This window comes from Artibeus jamaicensis, unplaced genomic scaffold (assembly GCF_021234435.1).
Source record: "Artibeus jamaicensis isolate MK-2021 breed Jamaican fruit bat unplaced genomic scaffold, CSHL_Jam_final contig_944, whole genome shotgun sequence".
Taxonomy (NCBI): domain Eukaryota; kingdom Metazoa; phylum Chordata; class Mammalia; order Chiroptera; family Phyllostomidae; genus Artibeus; species Artibeus jamaicensis.
Window position 1 is genome coordinate 5,263,975 of NW_026522020.1, and position 14,248 is coordinate 5,278,222.

Here is a 14,248-nt window from a genome sequence, read left to right on the forward strand (position 1 = left end):
CAAACCAGGATCCAAAGAAAATGGCATGGGACCCAGCTGGGGGCAGACCCAGAGACAGGGAGAACATCCAGCTCGCACCCCAGCACCCCTCACACTCCCGGGGACCCCCTCGGCCACCCCGCTCCGCCCCAGAGGGACAGCCATCCACTGGCTGTCTCGAGTCACGGGGCACTCACCACCACACAGTGCTGATAAAGCCGGTAGCCCCACACTTTCCCATGGCGCATTCTGTGACCTGGGGCTGACAGTTACTGACACACGGGCCCTAAGAGCCCTCTGAGTGGGGCGGGGAGCACCCTGCGCTGACCAGAAGGAGGTGTCGGCATGACGCAGGGAGACGAGGTTCAAACGCTCGCAGTTTCCGCGAGCCTGTCCCCGGGGGTGTGGGGTGCACACAGGCCGAGCAGGGACTCGGCCCCTTCACCCCGCAGAGGCCTGGACTCGGAGCCTGTTGCGGGCCCCTGAGGGACAAAGGGCTTTTATCCGGGCGCTTTCCCAACACTCCCCCATCCTGGCTCCAGGCAGCATTCACAGCAGCGGGAGTTCTACAGTCGGCAACACTGCCCTTTCTAGTGTGACTTGCCTGGGAGGTGCCCTAGGCCAGTGACTGTCCCTGGGAGAACTCAGAGGCCGGTGCCCCCGCTGGCAGGCCCCTGAGCCCTGGCCCCCTCCTGCCGGCCCACAAAGCGCTGCCGAGGGGAGGGGCCTGCGAGGGGCCCGCGCCTGCCCAGGACAGACCGGTGGGAGGGCAGGAAAAGCACAGGCCCCTTCACAGGCCTCGACGGATGAGCTCAAAGGGGCTGGAACACCAAAACCGTCACTACCCGCTGCCCCTAAACCCTGCCGACCCCTGTGGTTTAGGAACCCCCCCCCCCCCCCCCCGCCGACGTTCACTGCTGGGAGCCTGTGGCTGAGCAGGGGCCCAAGACCAGTGAGGCTCGAAGAAAATACTGCCGGTAACCCTCACAGCCTTCGAGGGGAGCCATCCGCTCAGAGGAGGCCCCTCCGTGGCCCTGAGAGGCTAACGGTGCTGCCACCCTCTGGGCCAGAAGCCTGGCTGCTGCTGATTGGCAGGTGTGGGAGCGACAGAGCGGGCCAATCAGAGGCCTTCCCAAGTGTGTGCCCACCCCCTGAAGGGAAGACACCGAGGCAGGGGCCTGCTTCTCTCCCAGCGGTGGTGTCTGCCCCCTACCCGGCCCCTCTGACGCCCCACAGCCTGGCCGACAGCTGAGCCTGAGACAGGCAGGTCTACGCAGTGACAGTTTAGTCTGAGCAGACAAAAGCGTCCCTGCCAATGGCTACAGTTTCGCTAAAGGACTGGGCACAGACAGACAGCCAGTAAAGCTGCCGTGTCCTGAGGGAGTCATGGTGCCCGGCGATAGCCAGGTCCTAGAGATGAGGGACAGTCGTTCTCCCAGTCTCAGGGCATCAAGGGCACTGCCAGGGCTCTGTCAAGGCCAAGGGAGGCCTAGGGCTCGAACATGTCTAAACACATGCAGGACACACACACGTGTCTCCAGCCCGAAGGTCAGCAGGGCAGCTGCGGGGTCCTGGCGCCTCCATCTGGAGAGAACACGCCCACTCTTGGGGCCACAGGGTGACTGCATCAGCCCCCCTTCTTCACCTCCACCACCCCTCCCTGCTGAAGCCAACGAGCTGGGCACTAGGGGGCCCAAGGGACTGAGAGCCTCGTCTACCAGTGAGGAAACCGAGGCACAAGCAGGGAGGGAGTTGACCTGGCCAGACCTCACAGGGACTAAGGGGGTCCCGGGCTGGCCCATGGACTTGGGTAACCCTCCTGACAGCGAGCGTAGGCAGGACAGCGAGTTCTGACCCATGCGCCGCAGAACCTTTCACACGCAAGAGCCTGACTCATCGGTCGGGGGCGCTGGCCTCTCTCCCCTGAATCACTGGATAAGAAAATGACAAGAGCCGACACAGAACTGTCTGGTGTGAATGAGGGAAAACTATAGCTTTTTTCTGCCAAGTCAGCAAAAAACACATTTAGTGCTGTGTCACCAGTCTCGCAGTCTGTGAGCCTCAAGGAAGACACTGGGCTCGCTGCGGTGGGGTGACCGGCAGTCACCCGAGGACACACCTGGACACCCACATGCCCTCCTAGGCCTATTGTGGGGACGCACTTAGGAGCTGTAAGAACTGCTTGTGCACCCCCCTCAAACACAGCACTGGACACCGCTCTGCGACACCGGACTGTGGGCGCTGAGCCCAACGGAGAGGCGGCCCCACTGCCAGCCCAGGGCCCGGAGCGCTCTGCGCGAAGGGTCTTCTGACACAGCTGCCCACATGTCTCCGAGCTGGGTCTTTCCCAGAATGCAGCCCTCCTCTTGGCGCTGAACCAGGCCGTAGCCCTAGGGACAGGGCCCGGGCCCAGCCAGACTCAGAAAGGCTGCCCTGGTCAGCCGGGAACACGGCTCCCTCCCAGCGAGGCCACCGGGGGGCGCCGCCCACCCAGCTGAGGCTCTGCTCCCCCCACCCCCACCCCCACCCCCAGGGCACAGGGCTTCCGGGGTGAAGACTCGTCTTCACTGGAGACGGATCCGAAAGAGCGACCTCAATTTTGACAGCCACTCCGAACTGCTGAGCCGGGCCAACGCAGAACTGAAAAAAGCCCCCAACCAACCTTAGACCTGAATCCCTTTGGACGTCACACTGACTGTCGTCGTGGACCGCCCCCCCCCCCAGCTCCCCACAAGGAAGGCAACTTTCCACTGAGACCCCCCAGCCCTGCTTCATTGGGCTTCAGGTCTGGGCACAGCAGCTGCTCTGGCGGGAAGGCAGCAGCACAGGGTCCTGCTCTGTGGGGAACGAGCAGCAGGGCCCAGGGTCGGGTCCGGATGCGGTGACCGACGGGACTCCCGCAGGCTCGGCCTGGCCTCCGGGGCTCACAGACTGCACCTGCGCCATGGCCTCAGGGCTCTGCAGTGCCACACGCAGGAAACCATGCCGACTGCCCGGCCGCCAGTGTGCCCTCTGCACACGTGCACATGGGCCTTGAGGGACTGGGCCAGTCATTCAGACGCAAAAATAAGAGTCCCCCTGAGAGTGGTGGCATTGCCTCTTTTAATTGCAGGGCGGACAGCAAGGAGCCGGGCTCACCCACGCCACTGACTCCCTCCTCCCTCCTCCCTCCTCCCTCCCGGGTAGCCGTCTCCTCCTGCCCGGCGTTATGGCACACGCTTCAGAACCACTGCGCTGTCCCGAGGAGCCGAGCCACTCGTCCACGCCACACAGGCTTGGCCCCACGCAAGCGCCTCACTGGATGTCGTCGTCATCAAAGAGATCTTCAAAATCTGCATGAAGGAACAAAACCACATGCTCACAGGCAGATGACCCAGAAAACAACCCGAGAAAACTGTGTGGTTGGTGGGAACACGGAGAAAACTCGGACGACCGAGTGCAGTAAAGGCCTCTCCCAGGGCAGAAGAGAGACCTCACCCCTCGGGGCACAGGAGTGTCCCCAGCCCAGCCAGCCCCCCACGCCCTTTGGACCTCCGCTCAGCCTCCGCTCCCAGGAACAGCTCAGGGCTCCCTTCCCAGGACTGTCCCTGCCCTCGCCCCGCCTCATCCTGCACCGCTCTGTGAGACGATAAGCGAAGAGGGGGGACCTCAGTCCGGTCAGCCCACCCCACCCCCGGGGAAACAGGCCATCAGGACCTTGGTCTCTGAGTGGGAAGGACTTGGAAGGGGCCCCATCGGAAGTCCACATGGCCTCGAGTGACGGCCTCTGAACACAGGCCACTCACTGGCTGACGGGCAGAAGGCGCTGTTGGTGGGCTCTGGCACGGAGCCCCTCTGCGTCCCTCCCTGTCCGCCTGACTTGGGGACAGGGGCCGGCACTGCTCCTGTTGCTAAACACCCCCTGGCAGGTCCGCCTGGGCGCCTCTCAGACACGCTGTCGGGACCGTGTTGGGAAACCGCACGAACACTAGACTCAGCATGCTCCAAGCCATGAGCTGGCCGAGGGTGTGCCAGGCTCCGAAAGGGGCATCGGGATGTGCGAGAAGGTCACGCAGTGTCAGGTGCCAGAGGTCACAGTCTCTCGGGGCCGAGCCGCACCGAGTGAGCAGCTCAGGGAAGGCCCTGCACCTTCCCGGCCTGTCCCCCACACCCGCTGGCTCAGCGTGAAGATGCTGCTCTGCTCTCGAGGCTCACATGCCACTTCCCGCAGCCTCGGTGACGGCTGGGCTCCTGGGGGCCTCGGGTTTGCTGAAAACCAACGTGGCAAGGTGGTGTCCTAGCTGCTGCTAACCAGTGACAGAGGTTCTTTGTGGTGGCAGCCACCCTGGATTAAAGGAGGGTAACGAAGAAAGAAAACGCCACTCAACTCCCCCAAGAAACCCAAACCCCGCGTTTCTACTGATGATCAAACCCCTGGCAAGAATGAACTGAACCCGCAGAAACGAGGTCTGGAAAAACTCCAAGACAGAGGAACACCCTGTGACGTGTGTGCGGGTCTCCTGAAGAGCCCCTCGCTGACTGTCGGGAAAACTGCACGAGAGCTCGTGCCCAGCTCTGGGGGGGTAAGCACCAGGGCCCGGTCTCAGAGGCGCAGACGGGCTCCTCTGTGAAGGCAGCGCAGGGCCAGGGCCCATGGCAAACTGGGAAAGGCAAGAAGGCCAGCCCCCCGGGAGGGAGGGGGATGAGAAAGGCAGACGGTCCTTGCCACACCGGCCATGACCCAGACCCAGAATTGTGTCTGCAGCCCGGGCTCCATGCCCGGAATGTAAAGCTGGGAGCAATTTTGTGCTATTTTCTCCTCCTGAGTGACAGGGCTGACAGCCAGAGCCGACAGCCACGCCGCCGCACTGCACAAACACACTGTGTTCTGAGCATGGCACTGAGTCTGGGCTTTCCTGTCCCAAGATCCAAACCACCCGTGTCACCCAGGCACCGCGCGCCTGTGGAAGAGCGTCCTGATTACAGCTGGCGCCCCAGCCGCACCCTCACCATTGAAGAAGTCCGCGTGAACTGCCTTTTCATTGGCTGCCAAGTCCATCAGGAGCCCTGTGCTGCCTCCGGCCTGCAGAAGGGAGAGGACAGGTGAGTGAGCTGCGGTTTCAGAGACAGCGGCCATCCGGAGCCCACACCACTGCCCGCCACTGCCCTTAGCAAGTAGGTCAGAGCCGGAGAAGTGCCCAGGCCGGAGATGAAGGAAGTGGGTGGGATGGAGGTGGACATTTTTTGAGTCTCCCCTGCCTTTCGGGGAGCCCTGCCATTGCCCTGATCACAGTGTCTCCACCAGCCACCAGCTGAGGGTCCAAAACCCTGCTGGGCACCCCAAGAGCCCACAGGTGGACACAGCACTGAGCCCCAGGACTGCTCTGCTCCTTCTGAAAACTAAACCGTGTTCTCTGGGGACCTGCCTCTGCCCCAGCTCTGTGGTGGCAGTAACTCCGGGCCATAACCAGAGCTGGCTGCCTGGTGAGTGCAGGACCTGGAGACTCCTCCCCAGCCACAGGGTGAGAATGAAGCAGAGCCCACAGGCCCTGCTGCACTTTCCTGGCTCTCAGCCCGTGCGTGTCTCCGTGTCCCCGAAGCCCCAGATTCTCCACCTCCTCCCTTCACCACAAGCCATGGACTGTGTGGAGCTTGTCCCTGCCTCCACCTACTGGTGTTGTCTTTGCTCACTCTCCTGTTCCCCAAACTCTCTGGGTGGGAGCTTCTCAGTCCCGCCAGTGGTTCCACGAGGCCCAGGGCGGTGACTTGAACATAGGCCTGAGCAGCCTGGGTCAGTGGAAGTGCCAGGAGTGAGTGCGGAGAGTCCTGCCACCCTACAGGGATACTGTAGTCTGGGACGGACCGGCTACCTTCCCCACCTCCCTTCCCCAGCCGCTCTCACCCGGCCTCCTCCCTGCACCCTCGTCCACCTGGCCCACCGCCCGAGCAGCGCGCGGCTGCAGTCCGGCTCTCTGCCTCTGCTGGGCCTTCCGCGGGCTGGAAGGCGCTGAAGTCAGGGCTCCTCCACCTCTCCACCCGCGCAGGTGTGCAGTCGCCGCTCTGCCTGGCGCGTGCCGGCGCGGACTGCGGCTTCCCCGACCTTTCAGAACAGGAGGCTAACCTCGGCAGCGGGCCTGGCACCGGGAGCTGAGCCGGGCGGCAGACAAGGCCACCGCGACGAGGTGGCACGCGCGCAAGACCACCTCGTACCCCCGTGTCATCGCCGAACAGGGTCCCCGAACTAAACGTCCCGTCCACGGGCAGGGTCACGTGATGCCAAACAGCCCACGCCCCGCGGCTCCCGGTGAGGGTTCCAGCCTCGCTCCGGTCTCCCCGCCTGCCCACGGGATACACATCTACGCCACATGCCGCCAGCACGGCTCCGGCCTCCGTCACCCCCACAGCCGCTCGCGCGCCCCGTGGTCCCGAGACTACAATCCGCGCGCCTCTCCCCGGCCCGCCGCTTCTCTCGCCCCACAACCCCAGTTTCCGATCCGCCCGGCCCGGGGCGCTCGCTTCACCTCGTCCAGGTCCACATACGGCCCGGCGCCCTCGGGGAACATCTCGTCTACAGCCGGCTTCATCCCGCCCCGCAGCGCTCCCGGTCTCCACGGCCCACTTCCGGCCCGCAGGCCTCCTCTTCCGGTGCGCGCGCTGCCGCGGCAGGTGTAGACGCCGGAGGACCGCCGACTCTATGGTTCCCTCTGGCCGGTGGCCTGGACGCACTGCACGGGCCCTGGTCCTCGCTTAAGTGGCACCAGGAGCGCCGCGCAGTGAGTCCGCGTGGCCCGCGGCCCCAGACAGGTCAGCCCAAAGGGTCTGGCGCAGAGAGGTGCCCAAGAAATACTCATTAAGGAATGTGTGGGGACGGCTGTAATAGCGTGGTCAATAAAGTTAATTAAAAAAGCAAAGCAAGGCGTTCAGCGGAAAGAAAAGAAGGGGAATGGTCAGCAGGGCGGAAAGGCGGCCCCGGAATGGGGGAGGCTTTGCGGCCGCGTGTCTGACTTCAGAACTGCCGTCCGGAATGCGCCGGGAACTGGAACTCGGCAGCAAACAGCCCCGTTCACACACGGGCCGAGCCCCGGGGCGGACACGGCTCCACGGAGGACACGCGCGTGGGCCCCGCCCGACAAGATGCGCCCCAGCACTGACCCCCCGGGAAGCGCGCCGGGGCGGCTGCCGTCCACACCCCAGAAACACCCAGCGCGCGCGGGAACGGACGACGGGGCGGCTGCTGCGGAAACCGGGACGGAGGGTCCTCGGGACGAAACGCGGTCACCGTGTGATGCAGCACCCCCATTCCGGGTCCGCACCCCCGAGAGCGCGAAGCGGTCCCAGAGAATCCGCCGCCCGCGTTCACATCAGCTCCCGTTTGCACACAGAAGCAGCCCAGGGCCCCCCTCGAGGTCCGACCGCGAGGGGAAACCAAGCGGGAGGGGTGCACAGAAGGGAGCTGAGCCTGCTGTGAGCCTGGGTGAATGCAGGCGGGGAGGGGGGACCCAGCCAGATCGGAGTCCTGAACCCCCCGGGGGTGAGACGTCCCAGGCGCTGCCAGGTGGGCAGCCTGGGGGAGCAGGGGGCTGCTGAGGGTGACTTGGGGTTGGAGATTTCTTCCTCTGAGCAAAGAGGGAGGGTCAGCTGAGCCCTTGTGACCCATGAATGCAGCCCAGCCATGTATCCCCAGGGAGCTGTGGGGGCTGCTGACACCCAAGGGGGCACATGTTTCTGGCCAGGGCACAGAGGGGTCCCCCCAGGAAGGCACCCAGGGTTGCAGTCCTTCTGAACAGCCTGCAGAGAGCATAGTGCTCATCGTAACCGGGGCCTCGAGTATCCCGTGGAAGGTAACTCTCACACACGGGAACTGACAGGCAAGTCAGTGTCACGGAGATCCCGCTCTGGGGGCGTCTGCCCTGCTGTGTGTGGTTCAGGCACAGTTGTCCCCAGTGGGAGCTTCTGACAAACCCTCACATCCAGCTCTTGCAGGAATCAGGACTTGAAAGAAAACTGCAATTAATTTACAGAAACCACATTCAAACTAGCTCAAGGGAGGGAAGGAGAAAGACAATGTATTCGCTTTTCCCAGAAGAATCAGCCAGGCCAAAGGTCTTTCTCTTGAGAGTTTACCCAAGCCAGTGGAGATGAGAGCTCCGGCAGCCTCCAGGAGGGCCAGAGCGGGCAGCATGGCCTTGGAGGCACCAGTCCCTGCTCGGGCGGCCTTGGCTGCCTCCCCATTTCTGGGTCCTCACAGCCCAGCTGGCGTCTGGGCCTGGGCCTGGGGAGGGTCCCACCACCCCACTCTGTCGCTGCAAGAACTGCACGATGGCCTCTCTTGAGATACTTTCCGTGAGGCTCCGAGCAGCAGCGGCTGCTCAGTGACCTTCAAGGGCCAAGCCCCTCGGACTGCACGCAGGACAAAACCCCTGTCTGTCACCCACCTCCCCCCAAATCTAACAGGTGACTCGCACATTTCACCAAGCCCCGCGTGTTTCTATTCTGGTTGGGCGGAACTGGTCCTGTATTCAGGTGCTGATCCAAATGCAGTGTCTGCAGTGAAAGAGACAGTAAATGTTCTTCTGTTTTATTTTCAGTGCAGCGCTGGCTGCAGCCCCTTAGGCCAGTTTCTGATGGGGTGTGAGCTGGGGGCTCCCCAGCTGGCACAGGGGCCCTGCCCAGCCGGAGGATGGGCCCCAAGACACTGGCCTCTGGAGTGTGCGGGGCTGGTGGCCCAGGCTCTGTCCAGCCAGAGTGTGTGCCCAGCTCCCAGCTCTGGCTGCCTGGGGCCAGTGGCTCTTGGGAGTGTGCTGAGTGTGACCAGTGGCCACTGCAGGTCGGGCTGCTGCACAGCTTAGTGACCTTAGAAGGTCACTAAGAAGGATAAGGGCGGAGGGAGCAGCTGTCGGATGGGACCTGAGTCCTGTCCACAAGTCAGGCAGTTTCCCCACCTACACTCCAGGGAACCCACAGTGCCCTTCTAGGAACGTGATGAGGACCAGACGAGAGGGTGACACAGAGCAGTACGTCCTGACCAGAACCGCCGCTACTGATGTCACGTGTCCACCAGCAGGGACACGCGAGAAGGTCCTCGGGTTCTGAGTGCAGCTGGGCCTCGAAAGAAAACTGCACGCGTGTTGCGCGTTTAAGTCAGGAGTTTATTGGTGGCCAGGGCACCAGGCGGGGGACCCCTCACTCCTCCTGATAGGGGACGTGGAAGCCCAGGGTGGTCCCCAGGGGGAAGTGAGCGAAGAAGGTGCGGGCCATGTCCTCGATCTGGGGGTAGGCGCCCAGCGTCTGGAAGTATTGCACGTAGTTCCAGAAGTCGGAGGTGGAAAAGGGCCAGTAGGGCATGGCCGGCGGCTCCGCGTAGGGGTCTGAAAGACGTGTGCAGCCTTGCTCAGGAGCTGTGCCAGTGCCCCGCCCCGGAGGCCCCAGCAGCACCAGTGCCGTGAAGGGCCCCTCCCGGCTGGGAGCACCCCCTGGGTCACCCCCAGTCCTCCAAGGAGCTGTGGGGCATGCCCAGGCCCTGCCCTGACTCCCAGTGTAGGGGACAGAGGAGGGGGACGGGGAAGTCGGGCCCCTGACTTGGACATACTGAGAAGGGAGGGGTTGGTGTGGTGGGGACACGGTGGGATTTCACAGGGGACCACACGGCCCCAGTCCTGGAGTCTGGATGTTACTGCTCCACCCTAGGACTCAGGTATGAGGGTGGGAACGTCAGTGTCCCCGAGCTCGGAGGGTCCCGACACCACACAGAGTCTGGCTCCCTCCTGCCAGGTAGGTCCCCAGGGGTCTGCAGGGTGTGGCCTGGGGAAGGGGCCCCAGGTCCTCTGCCTGCTGACCCAGAGCTCCACTCATCTCCTCGGAATAAGAAGCAGTGCCCACCCAGCCCCTCGCCTGCCCCCTGTCCCGCCCGGACGAGGACAGAACTGGCGATGCAATACCTCCTTCGTCCTGCACCGGCTTGGCCCCTGCGACAGAAGAGACAGCTGTCACCCAGGAGAGCCCTGGGCAGGACCCCACTCGGTCCCAACTGCCCCGGGCCACTCACCTGCCAGAGACCCCAGCAGGAGGCAGAGGGCTACCCCGGGCAGCAGGCAGGTCATCTTCCCCAGGGGCATCGGCACCGACCGACCGGTGACTTGCTCAGGTCCCCCTGCAGCGGGAGGAAGCAGGTAGGTGAGGCCAACCATGCCTCGGGGCCCAGCTCTTCTCACCACCCTGGGTGGGCAGCTCCTGGAACCCAGCCCAGTGAGAAGACGGTGTTGTCCCAGGACTTCACCGTAGTGGCTTCGAGCCGTCACTCTGAGGCCAAGCCCCAGGCTCTGTCGGCCTATTTAATTGTAACAGTTTAGGGAACTGCACCCCCTCAGCTGCCCTGTCCGGGGTTACCTGCCACTGTCCCCTCAGCCTCTGCCCACAGCCCGAGGGGCGTCTGCCACCGGCACTTGGGCTCCTCCTTATAAACCGTCGGGAGGAGGACGGAGACGTCACCTACCGGAGCTGTCACGCTGACTTTATTTCATCTCCCGCCAGAGGACTGTGGGCTGCTGGCAGCAGACTCCCAGCGTCCACTTCTGGAATCCGATCCGCAGATCAAATTGGGAGAAAAACATCTTTGCTCGGGCCATTCCAAAGGGTTTTAGGGACGAATCGAACATCAGTGCTCGCCACCAGGAGAGAAGGGTGCTCTGAGTCTGCCACTGGGGCTGAGAGCCCCCCTTCCAGGAGCAGGGAGAACATGGAGCTGCCCCCGGGGGCTGGGGGGCCAGGAAGCCGCAGGGGCCCTGACGGCCCGGGCCTCAGGGAGCCGCAGGCAGGAAGCGTGGGTGTCCAGTGACCACTTGTGTCTGCAAACCAGCACCCCCCTGCCTGAATAAACTCGGTGGCTGAGCACGTCATCGGGAAGGTGGCCGGCCGTCCTGGGTCCTGCGGCTCCATCAGCAACAGCACCAGGGTCTCTGTGGGTCAGGCTGCTCTGCTGACACCCACGATGGCAGCCACACCTCATGGCCCTGCCCCGAGGGGTCCCAGTGCCCACAGACTCCAGGGGAGTGTCCAGGGCGGCTGTCCCCACCATTAGCCTGAGTCACCAGAGAGGGTCTCAAGGGAGCTGGAGCCTCTTCACAGCCACAGTGTCCAGAGCATCGTTGGGGGACCTAGTGGGGCGGGGACCAGGAAGCCTTAGGTGACAGATTCATCCAGCACACACCTCGGGCTCCCCAAGCGTTTGGGCACCTGAATGGAGGCACCTCAGCCTCCTTCTGCACCTGTGACCTCGTCAATGAGCCCCTGCCTCTCCCCACCCAGAACTCTGCCAAGCGGGCCCAAGCCAACCCTTCAGGCCAATCCAATGTTCTGTCACTGCCCTGACCCCCCCTTTCCTGTTCCCTGGGTTTCGATGACATAAATGGTCACATGTGGTGACCCCCTTTGTCCCTCACTGTTGAGGTCACGTCTGAACTTCAGGACCTGCCCTTCGATGCAACAGTGGAGACGGGGTGGGCTTGGTCCTGAGAAGGAGGCAGCAGCCCCTTGCAGACGAGAACTTCAGGGGAGACCATGCGGGGTCTCCAGTGAGGGGGCCTGACCCCCACACGGGGAGGGAGGGTGGCTTCTCCTGGCAAAGGAGGCTCTGCAGAATGCAGGGGTTCAGGCCCCCAGCTTCATCAGAACAGCCCACGTGGCCCCGCCCAAGTGAAAACTGAAAATAAACTGCCGTGGACTCTATCTTTAAAACTGTTCATTCGGTGAAAAACTAGCTGGAAAAGGAGCCTGAGCAGCGGTGGTGTGTGGGGGGTGGAGCCATGGCGTCTGTCGTCTCCTCTTTCTGGGTGTATCTACCGCCCTTAGTTTATGACTCGTGTGCAGGGACACACACTTTTACACAACCGCGGCCAGTAGCTCCCTGTGACTCAGCATTCTGACCCGCCGTCCAGGGTCCACCTCTTAGCGGTGGACACCGCCACGCCCGTGCTCACCCCTCACCTCTCCCGAGCCCGTCAGGCCACCCTCGCTTTCCGGCCTGCACGCAGCCCACCCCTGCCCTGCCCGGAGGGCCCGCTCGGAGGTCGAAGCCTTTCTGCTGCGCCCCTGCTGGGGTTCCCACACCCAGCCTCGTATTGTTCCTGTTCATTGGGGACCCTAGAGCCGCGGACTGCCCAGGGGTCCTGTTAGCATGCAGGTCCTCATTCAGCAGGTTAGTGGAGAGTGAGGGACTCTGCATTCCTAGCAAGACCCCAGCCCAGGCGCCCCCTGTGCGGCTGGTCCCTGGAGCACCCATAGGAGAGCGAGGCATGGGCGGAATAACCTGGGGGATACCTTAGAATGCAAAGCCCAGCGTCCCTGCCTTTCAGAGCCTCGATTCAAACACTCAGGGCAGGCCTGGGACTCTGCATTTCTACCCCATTACCAGGGGTGCCGAAACAGGCCCAGGAATGGGCTTTGGGAGCTGCAGTCTGAAGCAGAGGTTCGTAACCTGGGCTACATTTTGGAGCACAGGCCCAGCGATTAAACCTTGGGGATTTCCCGCCCCCAGACTCCTAGGGTGGGATTCTGCTGTGCGGGTCCAGGTGGGGCCCAGGTGGGTGATGGTGAAATCTCCCAGGTGACTCTGCTGGGAAGCCGGGTTGCCTCCCTCTGCCTGGAGGTGGGTCTGGTGCCCTGCTCTCCCCCAGCCCCCGCCCACCACCCTGAAGGCCCTGCCCGCCTGCGGTGGAAAGAACTTCTGGTCTTGGTGATGCAAGTGGACGGAGGCCGCACGGCCTGCCTCCCTCCCGAGCTCACTGGGCAGAGAGAAGGGAAGGCCGCGGGGCTCGGCCAGCAGGGCGGGAAGGGAGCGAGCCAGAGTAGCTGCCTGGGGACCCTTCCCTGCTCTGCGGCCTCACCTGCCCAGGTGAGGCCAGGGGCCTATGTTCCCCAGCCAGCAGCCCCTGCTCTCCATCGCGCAGTCTGGGGCGCCCCCTGCCGCCCAGCTCAGGAACACCAAGCGTGGCCTCTGGCTGGGGTCACTGAGCGCCGGCGCTGGCTCCCAGCCCCCGCCGGGCCGGCGGGTCCCAGATTCTGGTTCCAAGCGGGTGACCCCGCCCTCCAGCTTGACCGTGCGTCTGGCCACTTCCTTCCCGAGCTCGTGGTTCCTCGAGCGTCTCGCGAAGCCCAGGTTTGACACTGCACCTGGCCCCGGGTGTCCTCCCCCTCCCCCCCACAGAACCTGCGGCCAACCCAGGTCTGCCCCTTGGCTCCCACCAGGCAAGCGGACGCCCCTCACGGTCACCCGTTTGGTCCCCAAAGCCTCAGCTTCCGATCACACTTGTCGTTTTAAGGAGACGATTTAATTAAAAATCATGAAACGTAATGAACATGAGCGAGTTTGGGGATGAAAATCAAGTTTGGCCTCTACCCGGTAGAGGCCCCCTCGAGGTGACGAGGTGACGTGCTAGAAGCTGTCACGTTAGGTGCGGGCAGCTCTGAAAGACTGGAACCAATGCCACGGCGTCAGGACCCGGGACCCTTCGGATCCGACCAGGGCCGGCGTCCCAGCAGTGGGCTCCAGGGGGCGCCATTCCCTCGAACCGGCAGGCTGGGCTGGAAGCCCCAAGTACCTTTGGCCTGCGAAGGCACAAGGCAGGCTTCAAAGCTAAAATATCCAAACCCCACAAATCATTCCTTTCTTCAGCTGATGTGTGAGAGTTTTTGACCAGCTCAGTCCGAGAGAAAACTTCCGGAGCCACTGAGATCCTGGCCCCGGTGGAGTGGGGCCAGGCAGTGGGGACCCCTTGGGAGACCAGACACCCCAATACTAAGAAGAACTCAATGACTATTGGAGATTCTGATGAACAGGGCGCCTGTAAGGTAATCTGGCCGACCTGGCAGTTGTGCTCAGGGCTGGCCTGAGGCTCCAGCCCAGGCCCTGGCCAGGGACCGAGGCTCCCGGCTTGGGCTGCAGTGAGAAGGGGCCCTGCCCTGAACGTGGAGTGGGCACAGGGATCTTTTAAAAGGGGCGTCCTCCTGGGGCTGTAGGGTCACGGTCGTCCCGGGAGGCAGGCAGGTGGCGGGACAAGCACTGGCATCGGAGGTGAGTTGTGATGGGGCCTGAGCAAAGGACCTCAGCACTGGACAGGCGCCGCCCCCCTGCCCCAAGGCTCCTGTGCACCAGGTCTTTTTTCTGGAAACGCTCCCTGAGTGGGCTGCCCGCCTCCCTCCCAGGCAGTGGCCCTGGGGGGGGGGGTCCTGTCGAGATGTTTCATCCTCAAAGGAGCGAGTTTTCACTGCATTTCGAAGCTCCGTGTGGGCAGGC

General features: G+C 63.4%; 2 protein-coding genes across 2 annotated transcripts; both read right to left on the reverse strand.

The window, feature by feature from the left end:
- Window positions 1-3,058: 3,058 nt before the first annotated feature.
- Window positions 3,059-6,594, reverse strand: COPS9 (COP9 signalosome subunit 9). Its single transcript, XM_037161509.2, has 3 exons — window positions 6,480-6,594; window positions 4,969-5,041; window positions 3,059-3,311 (listed from the first exon to the last, which is right to left on the reverse strand). Exons 1-3 carry the CDS (start codon window positions 6,540-6,542, stop codon window positions 3,274-3,276), a joined length of 174 nt encoding a protein of 57 aa, XP_037017404.1. The 5' UTR covers window positions 6,543-6,594; the 3' UTR covers window positions 3,059-3,273.
- A 2,547-nt stretch (window positions 6,595-9,141) lies between these two features.
- Window positions 9,142-10,145, reverse strand: OTOS (otospiralin). The gene is made up of 3 exons (XM_037161373.2): window positions 10,004-10,145; window positions 9,897-9,923; window positions 9,142-9,326 (listed from the first exon to the last, which is right to left on the reverse strand). Exons 1-3 carry the CDS (start codon window positions 10,143-10,145, stop codon window positions 9,142-9,144), a joined length of 354 nt encoding a protein of 117 aa, XP_037017268.2.
- Between the last annotated feature and the right edge of the window lie 4,103 nt (window positions 10,146-14,248).

Bases quoted from the DNA above. Each gene is read 5' to 3' on its own strand.
- COPS9 (XM_037161509.2), bottom strand. From the start codon at position 6,542: ATGAAGCCGGCTGTAGACGAGATGTTCCCCGAGGGCGCCGGGCCGTAT. The intron at 5,042-6,479 runs GTGAAGCGAGCG...TCCCTTCTGCAG, and splicing joins CGTATGTGGACCTGGACGAG to GCCGGAGGCAGCACAGGGCT. The intron at 3,312-4,968 runs GTGAGGGTGCGG...TCCTTCATGCAG, and splicing joins TCACGCGGACTTCTTCAATG to ATTTTGAAGATCTCTTTGAT.
- OTOS (XM_037161373.2), bottom strand. From the start codon at position 10,145: ATGGTTGGCCTCACCTACCTGCTTCCTCCCGCTGCAGGGGGACCTGAG. The intron at 9,924-10,003 runs GTGAGTGGCCCG...CTTCTGTCGCAG, and splicing joins CCTGCTGGGGTCTCTGGCAG to GGGCCAAGCCGGTGCAGGAC. The intron at 9,327-9,896 runs GTATTGCATCGC...CACGTCTTTCAG, and splicing joins GCCGGTGCAGGACGAAGGAG to ACCCCTACGCGGAGCCGCCG.